This window comes from Haliotis rufescens, unplaced genomic scaffold (assembly GCF_023055435.1).
Source record: "Haliotis rufescens isolate VD_foot unplaced genomic scaffold, xgHalRufe1.0.p SCAF_5, whole genome shotgun sequence".
In the NCBI taxonomy this organism is placed as follows: domain Eukaryota; kingdom Metazoa; phylum Mollusca; class Gastropoda; order Lepetellida; family Haliotidae; genus Haliotis; species Haliotis rufescens.
The window spans coordinates 1,227,791-1,241,170 of record NW_025964223.1 but is presented as its reverse complement, the minus strand read 5'-3'; the positions used below and the strand labels follow the sequence as shown (position 1 = coordinate 1,241,170).

Genomic DNA, 13,380 nt, shown 5'->3' with positions numbered 1-13,380 from the left:
TATACATGTAGTAGTTTTAAACACTGGATACTGGGGTTATGGGAAAGAAATGATGTCGTTCCAATTACCAGACCAACCCTAATTTCAGGTGCCAACCCTAACTTTTTCTTCAGTGTTGCTAACTGTTTGTGACAGAACAAAGATCACTCATGATTACATACACCATACACTGAGAACTTTACAGTAGTTCGCCAACATAGCTGTAGAGCTTTTGAAAAAATGGATTGCATACTACATGGAGTACCTACCCTATTTTTAAATCAATCATAATTGGAGCCACATTTTTTTTTAAGGCCCATCTACCATTCCAGCTCTGTCTGTAATGTGCAGCCTACTGTAATTCAGCATCAGAAATTGGCACTAGTCCTGTAGTCCTTGCCAAACTGGCCAATGGTTAAAGTATCATAAGGACTAGTAGAAGTTTGTCCCTTTTTCAGGTTTTACTGTATGTTATCATTATAAGGACTACTGGACTAAAAGAGTTAGTTTCTACCACTGTAATTGTCAATATATAAGTTTGTACACGTCTTTGCCCCTTTGGGCACAGATTATGAGAACATGGGCAAGAAGTGTGCATTCAGAGAGGCAAATTGAGAACTCTGCTTTTGGCTTCAGGTACTTTCAAGTGCTCTCATTAAACATGAGTCGTATTTACAAAAGCAAGGTTTGAAAGACACATGTAACAAGACACTACCTGGCCTTTGATAGAAACATTTATGTTGGGCTGAATGTCCATCACAGATGTTGTGATCATGATGATGCATATAAGTACTAATTAGTAAACAGGTAGAAGTAAAAGTTGGGAGTATAAAGTCATTGCTACGTGGAAACAGCGCAGCTTAAAAAGTAGAGTTTCTAGAGCTCGGAGAGCATAGTTGGAGGAAAGTGCACTTTTTGGTTGAAAGGATAGTTTTAGGGTGTAGTAAAGAGGAACGTTGTCTGAGACTTCAGCTATAGTTATGTATTAATAGGTTCAAATGCTAAATTGCTATTGCAGCGATAAACGCTATTCACTCATGCACGCAGTCACTCACTCACTCAAGGGTTTTGTCGCAATTTCAGGGCTGTGGGTTAGCCTAGTGGTTAAAGCATTCCCTCGTCACGCTGAAGACACGGCTTCCATTCCATACATGGGCACATTGTTTGAAGCCCATTTCAGGTGTCCCCTGCCGTGATATTGCTGGAATATTGCTCAAAGTGGCATAAACCATACTCTCTCACTTTATTGCAATGTCATTTCTGGTGGGGAAGGGGCTACTTCTGTTTTTGCATGTAATGCAAACACATTTCTCGTCTACAAGCCAAAGCTCATCTTCCACATCCTCCAATTGACTCATGCAATACATACTACACACTGGTATGTGCTGTCATACGTGAAGCTTAATGAAAAAAAGTAAATTTGACTAGCCTCAGGCTTGGGACTCCTTACTGAAGGAACAGACTGTGCTAGTCCTTGGAGAAATGACGTCCTCTGTATTGTATTAGATGATGGTTAGATCCTACAGTTTGACAACACTGGATTATGCAGGCTGCTGCCCATTATGTTCCAACTAGAAACTGCGGCCTGATTAATAGTCACATAAACAATACATCGTACATTATGGCCCAACATATTTTTCTTCTTAAATAAGTTTGTTCGTATTGATATTTGTTATTTCTGCATCACCACAGTACCAGTATGTTTTTCTAATTCTATCAATATATCACTATGATCAGTCTCAGTAACTCACCTAATCTAAAACTTTGATACTGACCAACAATTTCACATTGACTATACATCTCTGAAGAAAGAAATGAAATTGACAGTGTTCTTGGATATTTGGTTCCAGAGGTTTATGGAGATCTTGATATACAATCAATCAAATGGGAGCATGTTTCACTCACTGATTTTAGCCCTTGCCTCTTGCTTGGTTAAGTTTTATCAGATGGAAGCTAATTTGTCTTCAGCTTGTTACAGAACTTCGATTCAAGTTTTGTGCTCTATGCAAGGGTTTCATCTTGCAACAAAAAACTGAGTTGAATCTTTTTAGCTGTTTGTTTGCTTTTTAATGTTGAATTTTCTTTATGTCCATTTGCCTTAAGTGTTTTCTTTACAAATACCTTCCCTTTTGCATATTTAGATTGAATTGAAAATTTAATTGAAATTTCCATAATATTGAATAAGACTTTTATCTTCTTTGAGGGGCATTTAGAAGTTGGAGTACTAAGTAAGGATTAGATTTTTGTAGATGAACGGCTTCCTTTTTGCAATTAGGAGCAACATTTCAGTTTAGTTTCTAACTCTTGCTTGATAATAGTGTTAGAACCTACACCGTAACATTGCTCGTAATTGTAATAAAGAAGTTGTTCATCCATATATCTTATCCTTACTTAAGACTTCTGTCTTTTAACTTAAGAACTTCATATGAACGTTACATTAACCCTGTGAAAACAGTCACGTTTGGCTTGGTTGGTCAGAATGGGGATTTAAATACATTTATTTGAGCATTTATATTACTTGTGGGTTGGTCACAGTAATTGTAAAATAGAAATACAAATTCTAATTTGTTTTATTAGCTGATGTACTGTTTGTGTACACATGGTTCAGTGACAGCTATACAACAGTTGGTTTGTAGCAGGTTTTCACCATGCCCATAAGGGCAATTGCACAAAATTCACCACTGATACTTGACAGAAAATCCCATGGACACAAAGAAATGTTAATGAAATGTAAGTGTATGTTACACCAGCATTGTTGTGTTCCTGTGCATTCACTGACTTGGTACATTGTTGTGTTCCTGTGCATTCACTGACTTGGTACATTGTTGGAAACATGTGATCTGTCTTGGTCATGGGATCCTAGACTGGCCTGTTAGGATCCATGGTAAGCATTCTTGTGCTTGTGGCTTTTTTCAAACAGAAATGTATAGGCTTCACTTGCCCGACCAACTGACAGGCAGGGATGTGACTGAGACCGTGATACAAAGTGTTACAGGGGGGTTAGAGCCCAACCCATGCTCTCCAACATCATCAACCGACATGTTCACACACTACATTATCATATCAGCAATGTGATTAACAAGCTTTGACTATCAACAGCGTTAGAAATTGGCACTAGTCCTGTAGTCCTTCCAAACTGCCCAATAGTAAAGGTATAGTATACTAAGGACTAGTAGAAATTGGCCATTATTAAGGGTTTTGCTATATGTTATCATTATAAGGACTAGTGGACAAAAACTGTTAGTTTGTAACCCTGATCAAGTTCCTGGACCATACTGTTTTCAAGAACCACACTGTATCCTGATGATGGGTGTCGTTGCTCGTGCTGTCCATCACTGGTTTTCTGTCCACACTGTCATATATTGACCACACACTTTTATATACTGAACACACAATGTTATATACTGGACACACACTGTTACATACTGAACACACTGTTATATACTGACAACTGGTTTCCTATCCACGCTGTTGTGTACTGAACACACTGTTATGTACTGACCACACAATGTTATATACTGAGCACACAATGTTATATATTGACCACACACTGTTACATACTGACCACACACTGTTATGTACTGACCACACACTGTTATATACTGACCACACACTATTATATATTGACCACACACTGTTATATACTGACCACACACTGTTACATACTGACCACATACTGTTACATACCGACCACACACTGTTATGTACTGACCACACAATGTTATATACTGACCACTCACTTTTATATACTGAACACACTGGTTTCCTGTCCACACACTGTTATATATTGACCACACACTTATATACTGACCACACACTGTTATATACTGACCACACACTGTTACATACTGACCACACACTATTATATATTGACCACACACTGTTATATACTGACCACACACTGTTATATACTGAACACACTGGTTTCCTGACAACACACTGTTATATATTGACCACACACTTATATACTGAACACACTGTTATATACTGACCACACACTGTTATATACTGAACACACTAGTTTCCTATCCACACACTGTTATATACTGACCTCTCACTGTTATATACTGACCACACTGGTTTCCTATCCACACACTGTTATATACTGACCACACTGGTCTCTGTCCATGGTCTATTATATACTGTTCGTTCTTGCTTCCTATCCACACAGTGCTATGCACTGGACACACTGGTGTAGACTGACTGCAACTCGCTAGAGATGAAATTTAGACATTTTATTCAAGAAGATTCTTCAGCTTCAATATGTTTAAACTCCATCATGAATTATAAGAAGAAAATGGAAAGTTGAAGTTATTACAGTGATAAAATATGATAATGGCAAAGGAGTCTGTCTGAAAGAGGTAGAGCCACTTTGTGTGAGTGTGATATTGATTGTTGATGAATCTCTAGTTTGAATATGACATCATTTCTTAGCATCATTGGTGTCAGACACATACATGGAGAGAAGGCCGTCAGCTCTTTCCTCCTGTGTGAGGAAACACAGTTTGAGTATTTTAGGAATCCAGAACTCAAGTGATCAGTTTGCATTACAGTAAAACCGTATGCTTCCAAACTCATGTTTCATGTTTCAAGAATATTTCTTTGAGACTCTCAACTGTCCCTTTGAATTATCATACATCTTATAGACATAGCTTGTGCAAAACTCATCCTCTCCTGTCATCTAATCATAGAGAACTTACAGTCAGGTGGAAAACTTTCATGTGTTGTGCATGTTATTTGTGTTGGCAGAATATTGGATGGTTCGCATCACACTAAGACCTCCCAACTCTCCTAGCAGAAAGATGGGAGAGCTAGTAAAACTGGGGCTTGTACATCTAAGGGATGAGCGATCCCTGGTGTCAAGTTATGGAGGTTGTTTATTGTGGGTTGAATATATTAACTCATCACCATCACTGGGGCATAGGTCATGGCTGAATGAAGGAGAATAGGGAGTATTATGCAGAAGCGACACAGATTGAAAGCAGAACTCCAGATAAGCTTTTGGTGTTGTGGGTATTTTACCCATGCATTTTAAAATCATTGGGTATCAGTAATTCTATCTGGGTATTCAAATTTCTGTTACCCACTAGTTTTTACACATGTGCGTATTTAAGTTAAATATTTAAAAAAAAAATTCATCTAGTCCCTGCAAACTGGTGTCGAGTGGGTTCGAGAGCTCTATAGGACTCAAAAATACCACGATACTTCCACAAGAAAGTGTGATGGCAAATGATCATGATGTAACTGTCATCGTGGAATTTGGCAAGGTTGACGGAATGCCCGTTTATAATTTCAAAATAAGTTGCTGATTTGCTAATCAAATACGCAGGGTTACTGCACAATATTTTGATGATACACACAAGTTTTATTTTTGTAGCGTATCTGTAATGTTCGTTGCGTATTTGATACGCTTGGATTTTATTTTACTGCATATTTCTGCATATCTGATGCGTATTTTACGCAGATACGCAGCTTATCTGGAGCTCTGTGAAAGGGTGTCTGTTTTTTGTGGGAGTGTTGGTTCAGCGGTCCAGATCTTGGGTGAAGGTTTGATAATATAGCTTGTCACATATTCTACTGTGTCTTTCAATACCCAAAGACGTTTCCATGAAGCTTAGTCTCAACCAACCACCAAACATACCTATCATGTACATTCATGTTAATGCAGTCAAGTTGCAATGGTAATAAATTATTGTTATTTTTCTTTCAGATACCTGTTGTTTAGAAGACCTTTATAAGTATGGATGGACAAAACATTGTAAAAGAGATTACCTTAGGGTATGTTTTGCATGTTCTAGTTTTGAATAATCTCAAATCTCATTTTTTTGTGAATAAAGACAAACACTCACTGCCTTCAATAAGATAGCAATAGTAGTTTTGTTTTTGTTTTATTTATAATTATTGTATGAACAGTAATCTTTCCATTTTAAGAAATCTATTTCTAATGGCCAACTGTGTTTATAACACTGTGGTATGTTGAATGTAGCTAAAATGTGTAATACCATCCCCATCCCTGGGATTGAACACTTCTGTCTTCATAGTTTGGTCCATCGGAGTAAACTGTATTAGCAAGCATTAATATCTGTTTCATGTGATCTTGAAAGCACTTGTATGTGATTTATTTCAGTTTTGGTATGAATCTGTGCATGAAGAAACTGTAAGAGAACTTCTATTATCAAATGGTGCAGTATACGATAGAGGTGAGTTAACTTCATAGAGGCTATGGTATGAAAAGAATTCGGTGAAACAAATCGATTGTAATTGATTTGTTGCAGGAAGATTCTTAGCCATGATGTCAGATGTGTTTCATGATTAATTTATATTTGACACTGACTCTGATAAGATATTTATAGGTTTGGCATGAGAATGCACAAAAGAGAAGGCATTATTTTGAGTGAAAATATCATATTTATCAACAGCACCAAAATGTAAACATGGAAACAAGTCATTCTTTGAGTTTGATACAACTACCACTCACTGTTAATCTTATTCATTGGATATTAGGGATCTTATGGTTGTATTTTGCATCCTAAGGCCTTGCAGTAATAAATTCCGTAGACTGACAACTGTACAGATGGGATATTAAGCATTGTGAAGTCTTTTATTTGTTTGAGCAGTTATTTATGGGGTTTTCCGTGTTTTAATCTGAACTTCGGGGTTGAGCGAATACAACCAGACATGGACTGTCTGAAAGTCATATTTCTTATCAGAATAGAATGTATCAGATTAATCTCTCATTCAATTCAAGTAGTTACAATTGAATTCAAACATTCATCCTCTGTGCATCCTGTTTGGTATATGATACTTCAGTCTGAGGTTGGAAATTTGTCTTTTTTATCATCTTTATTATGATGTGTCAATGTTGAACACTCGTCTTTGGTTTTTCTAAATTGCTTTCCTCAGCAAAAAAAATTAAAATTTTCTGTCCGTTTTGTCCTTATTCATTCACATGCCTTTATTAGACGTGAAATGGACACCATTTGCGTCTATTTTTAACTTTCATGTCGAACTCTGATTGTGATTTCCTTCTTTGTAGACAAACTGTGTGGGTCTGAGATATTAAACATAGGTCGAGATCTGGGCATTTATGACAAGGAAGGTCAGCGAATCACACAGGTATGTACAGACAGTTGATGCTGAAACAGTTGCATTAACATGCAGTTCTTTCCAATAATGCATAACACTGTTAAACAATGTATTTCTCTAAATTGGCATTGTAATTCTGGAATAAGTAATCATGGAGACTACTACAGATGGTTTTGAAGACAAACATTAGAATTCATTTATTTATAATGTGAGATGTTTGTAGTTCCTATTCTTTTTACCCCAAAATGCATTGTTTTCTACTTTGTTCTTATATTTGTGTCTGTGTAGCATCCCTATGTTCCTCTCTTTACATGTAGGAGTAAGTTGGACCTGTGAAGATCCGGGGTAGAATTGGTCTTCAGCAATCCAGGCTTGTCGTAAGAGGCGACTAACGGGACCAGGTGGTCACGCTTGATGACTTGGTTGATGCATGTCATCGTATCCCAATTGCGTGGATCGATGCTCATGATGTCAATCACAAGATTGTCTGGTCCAGACTTGATTATTTACTGATCGCCTTCATGTAGCTGAAATAATGCTGAGTGTAGCGTTAAACAACAACAACAACAAACAAACAAACAAAGGAGTAAGTTGATGTGTGCTTGTGTTGCAGCTGGCTGTGCTGTTCAGGAACCTCTCCTTTGAACAGGCAAATCAGGAGTACCTGGCTACACATTCAGTAATCTTCAGGTGAGTTCTCAACCCGGTCACTGCTGCATGGGAGATGGATACAAGAACACCACCAGGGAACTGTTACAGGAACTGTATGGTCAGATAAGGAAAAATATAATACACTAAGACCAAAGTAACATTTGATAACTTGGGATAGTTTGTTGTCAGTTGTAGCTTTTCTTTGTGCAGGCTGAATGAAGTATTCTGCTATTTGTTGTCTGTATGGAAGCTGTGAGTTCCAATATGTGTGGAAAAAGCAGCGTGTCTGTCAACATGGTCTAATGGAAGGGCAATATGTATATGTAATAAGGTTTGTTTTAAGGAAAATGTTTTTGGTTTGTGAAGCATTGACTTAATTTTGCCGTTTCAGATTTCTGATGCTGTGTATCCATAGTTCTTATGGAAGTTTGGCACAGCTGGCTCTAGACACACTTGGCAATGTAGCAGGAAAGGTAAGTATTGACTACTGGTCATACAGCTTGGACATGTGTAGACACTGTCCGACACTTGGAGATATGTAGACTCTGTCCGACACTTGAAAATATGTAGACACTGGCCGACACATGGACATATGTAGACACTGTCCGACACTTGGACATCTGTAGACACTGGCCGACACATGGACATATGTAGACACTGTCAGACACCCGGAGATTTGTTGACACTGTCTGACACTTGAACATATGTAGACTCTGTCCGACACTTGAACATATGTAGACACTGGGCGACACTTGAACATATGTAGACACTGGCCGACACTTGAACATATGTAGACTCTGTCCGACACTTGAACATATGTAGACACTGGCCGACACATGGACATATGTAGACACTGTCCGACACTTAGACATGTGTAGACACTGTCCGACACTTAGACATATGTAGACACTGTCCGGCAGTTGGAGATATGTTGACACTATCCGACACTTGAACATATGTAGACACTGGCCGACACTTGGACATATGTAGACACTGTCCAACACTCGGAGATATGTTGACACTGTCCGACACTTTGACATATGTTGACACTGTCCAACACATGGACATATGTAGACACTGTCCGACACTTGGACATCTGTAGACACTGGCCGACACATGGACATATGTAGACACTGTCCGACACTCAGAGATATGTTGACACTGTCCGACACTTTGACATATGTTGACACTGTCCAACACTACGACATGTGTAGACACTGGCTGACACTTGGACATATGTAGACACTGTCCGACACTCGGAGATATGTTGACACTGTCCGACACATGGACATATGAAGACACTGGCCGACACTTGGACATGTGTAGACACTGTCCGACACTTGGACATAATATATGTAGACTCTGTCCGACACTTGGAGATATGAAGACACTGTCCAACACTTGGACATATGTCAACACTGTCCAATGCTTGACATATGTCAATAGTGTCCAACACTTGGTGCCATGGTCTTGTTACATTTCTGTGATCAGTTGGGATTTATTTACCCGTTCATGGAATACTAGTGACTGTGTTGACATTGACTCACTCACTCTGACATATGTTTTGTTCGTTCCAGTTGAAGCTAAAGGCAATGGCTGAGATATATTCCAAGGCACTGTTGGATCTGATAACTAAAGGCTTACATTCAGAAGACAAGTTCTTTGTTGTGAGAGGTAAGAACATGTACAAATGCAGACAAACAAAAGTCTAAATTAAGAATGTATAGGGGCTTTTGAGGTAAATATTGCAATGAGACAGGTTTCCATATTATAAATTGAAAATTTTTTTAAAATATAGATGTACTTAGAAAACAGTAAGCTAATGCATTCAGATGGTAAGAATGGCGTCTATGCTTGTCGTAAAAGGCGACTAACGGGATCGGGTGGTCAGGCTCGCTGACTTGGTTGATACATGTCATCGATCCCAATTGCATGGATCGATGCTCATGATATTAATCACTGGATTGTCTGGCCCAGACTCGATTATTTACAGACCGCCGTCACATAGCTGGATATAGCTGAGTGCGGCGTAAACAACAAACCAACCGAATCAGATGGTAAGATTAAGGGAGCAAGAGGTCACTTGAAGAGGACCCTATTCCTGTAGCTTGGGACAAATTTTAAATAGTTTCTTGATAAGAGTCTGTAGTCATCATCAGTGGTGGAAATACCAGCAATTTCACTAGATCTTGTCCCTCAGCTTTGATGCGTTGTGTTTCAGCTCTGGAGATACTTGGCAAACTCTGTCAGCTGGAGGAGAATGAGGTTATTGTATCTGATCGTCTACAGAGCAGCACGTACGAGGACGTTTGTCGCCTCCTAACCATCCACGACATCCAGTTAATTGTACACACTCTGGAAACTCTCTACCAGTTGTCCGAACTAGGAGAACAGACCACGACTCGCATTGCTGCAGTCAAGAGTGCTGTCGGTAAGTGCTTCTGGTTTTAAATTTATTTGATTTTGGACTGATAGCCCAGTCAACAATGTAATGGTTTCCTTTGTCCAGAGTTGATTCCCTTATCTGCCAGGATCTGCTGTCCTAAGTGAGTGGAATGTTAGCTTCACATTGATTGTAGTCCATAGTCAGCATCATGACCATGTTCCTTAGTTCCTCAAAGTAGTAATAATCTGTGATCTGCATCACTTTTGGCTTCCTCTACATTAATCTGGCAGCTGTGATGTCACTTCAGTACTGTACAAAGTGGATCTAGGTATGAATGTACTCAATAACTTTGAGTTTGACTTCGATCCTTGGACTCTTCAGAACAAGAACTTCTTATTCGCATTTTGTGATCTCTCTTCATGCTAAAAGCAGGCTATTTATGAGGGAAGAATTTGTGTAAGTGTTGCCTTCATGACGGTCTGATGGCGGGGACATTGTCTTCTACAAACGGAGATAATTCTGTCATGTGTATCCAGAAACTGACACATTTTGTAAGAATAATTATTTGCATCCTGAGGAATACTCTCAAGTCAACTGTTTACTTTAAACAAATTTTCTTCAACAGATTTGCTGATAGGTTTGATAACTGTGGAAGCTCAGTCCTATGGACCTAATTCATTGATTGGCATCAAGGTGGTGGAATATGTCCCTCCGCCTGACACCTCCAACAAAGTGCCGTCCGGCGAGTGCTCATCTGTTTCCATTGTTATGCAGCCTCCAGGGACACCCGTGTCAAGTAAGTTGCCATGAGAACATGTTTCAAATACATCTACACTCCCTTGGTTTGTTGCCTTTTGTGGGCAGAGTAGGTCCCAAGGTCCCTGGGTATGCGCATGTCCTTGCAGCATTGGTGTTGAGATGTTGCCGTGAAAAGCTGCTCCAGACAAAGCCTGGTTGCACCCTGGTCTCATAAATTTATCAAAGTTCAAACATTGATGGACAAATTAGTCCAAGTAAGATGTTAGATCTCTGATGACTGTCATGTTTCATGAATTGCACACAACACAGGGTTTAGTGATGTGGTATGGTAAATAGAGATTAAAGGTACTGAGTGCGTTAAAAAATCGATGTTTGAAGACATGTTAGTGTTAGTCACACAAACAGTTGGAATTTGACATGCACTTTGTGCATGTAGACTTAAATATTAGGTTGCATCTTTCTGTAATAGGTTGCACTGGGGCATATTTGATATAGCTAAATCCAGCCCTGAATAAATTCTTTGTAAATTGATTCTTCTTTTTGTCAAGTCAGCTTCCCTTGGCATCAGCAACTGTTTGACCCATGCTGTACTCTATTGACAGAATCGACGGCAGTAGCTCACAGTACACCTCCCCGACCTCCACCACCACCTGCAGAGTTGAAACATAACAACCCATGCTCAGACAATGAGTCCACCACCTGCAACTGGTGAGTAGCACCCCCTGGGAGCCTTTCCTTCACTCCCTGTGGGAATAACACTACCCCAAAGTTGTGTTCAGATATAGTCTGTGTTTCAGTGTTAGAAACTAACATTTTTAGTCAACGAGTCCTTATAATGATAACATATAGCAAAACCCTAATAAATGGCAAATTTCTACTTGTCCATATGATACCTTAACTATTGGCAGTTTGGCAAGGTCTACACGACTAGTGCCTATTTCAGTGCTGTGTTTCTGTGCTAACATATGTGGGATATGTCATTTCTACTAGGGCTGTCATGTTATATTCTCCATGGTATTGTTAGTTGATGTGGCTGTTTGTTTGTCGATAGCCCTTTGAATCACTGACTGTGATATGGTGGTATATATCTATCTACAATTTCAGGTTACAAGCGACTTACGAGACACGTCGAAGTGGGAAAGTGAATCAAATGGATCTGTTGGCAGAGTATTTACAATTCTGTCGCAAGTACTCAGTACCTGAAGTTCTCACCTCAACAGATTTCATGCATCTTGTCAAGTAAGTTTAACTGTACCCCTCCTCAACTAGTACCACATGGACCTGCCTTTATCATTCATGATCTCAAGGACATGTAGCAGTTTCCAGTAGCGAAGGAGGCACCTGTGTTGGTCTGTTACGTTGAGGCTAGCTAAAATTTCAGCACATGTTTAAGTCATGCATGAATATATGCCCGGGGCCAATACTGTTTTAATGTTCTGAGGATTTATGGCATTAGGCTATTCGTCAGGATATTAAGATAGATACTAGTCTAGGTTGTTACAACCCCTTATGGAAATAGCTAGTTGTTGAACACTCCTGGACTAAATGTAATTGCATCATTTGATTGCTTTGGTTATGAAGCTGTAATGTCCTTTTCTGTATTCACAGGGTTGTGTTTCCCCAGGCTGAGCTCACCAGCAAAGATAAACCTAATGGAGAGAAAGAAATTTGTTTTATTGGATTGTCCAAGAGAGCCAACCCAAAACCATTTGCCATTACTCATTCAGGTAAGAGTCAATGCAGTGGTATTGCAGGGCTGAAGACCCTGATTATGTTTCTAGGTTCCTTGTAGGTTTGACCAAAGTGGTAAACATCTGAGATCTGCATCACTTTAGGCTTTCCTCCCACATCAAACTGACATGCTGTGATACAACAGGAATACTCTTACAAGTGGCGTTGAACCCAACTTGCTCACTCAGGGCTGAAGAGGTCCTATGTGTGTACTTGCTGTAAGAGCCACAGATCAGTCGCTTTGATTTGATACCTCTCTGAGTGAAGATCTGAGGACACCTCCATAGAAGGTGATGTCTGGTGAATCCTGAACCAACTTTGGCAGCCCTGTCTAAATGAAGGAAGCATGGGTTCTTGTGCCAGACAGATGTCAGCTTCCTAAAACGATTTTTCTTCTTTCTGAATTAGTTCAGTCAGGGATTTATCACCAGAGTATTAATGACGTCATCACACACTTCACCTGACAACAGTCCCGTGGTGATTCCAGGTGCATAGATGCCAAGCAATCTGACCTTGTCCTGAGGCGACTATGGATTGGGGGGTCGGGCTCGATGACCTGGTTGCTTGTGTGTCATCAGTGACTGGTTGTCTGGTTCAAACTTAATTACTTACTAATATTGCTGAGTGTGGCAGCATTAAGCAGCAATTATGCCTATGATGTACTATTCTAACTGAAATGTTTTAAAAAAAAAGTAATCTGAAACAATATTTGGAAGGAGATTGATCGACTGTGAGTAACGTGTTGATCGAAGCCTTGTGTGCTTGTATCTAGTTCCATATCCAATGTT

At 39.4% G+C, this 13,380-nt stretch overlaps 1 protein-coding gene across 2 annotated transcripts in view; it reads left to right on the top strand.

Moving 5' to 3' along the window:
* Positions 1-13,380, top strand: part of LOC124111830 (AT-rich interactive domain-containing protein 2-like) — a 49,407-nt gene that overhangs the window by 26,650 nt on the left and 9,377 nt on the right. For both annotated transcript variants that reach the window (XM_046471673.2, XM_046471672.2), the window contains exons 6-16: positions 5,690-5,757; positions 6,107-6,179; positions 7,016-7,095; positions 7,679-7,755; positions 8,108-8,189; positions 9,294-9,390; positions 9,938-10,147; positions 10,728-10,898; positions 11,464-11,569; positions 11,966-12,100; positions 12,470-12,588. In XM_046471673.2, the coding sequence (XP_046327629.2) occupies positions 5,690-5,757; positions 6,107-6,179; positions 7,016-7,095; positions 7,679-7,755; positions 8,108-8,189; positions 9,294-9,390; positions 9,938-10,147; positions 10,728-10,898; positions 11,464-11,569; positions 11,966-12,100; positions 12,470-12,588 (1,218 nt within the window). The remainder of the gene's footprint in view (positions 1-5,689; positions 5,758-6,106; positions 6,180-7,015; positions 7,096-7,678; positions 7,756-8,107; positions 8,190-9,293; positions 9,391-9,937; positions 10,148-10,727; positions 10,899-11,463; positions 11,570-11,965; positions 12,101-12,469; positions 12,589-13,380) is intronic.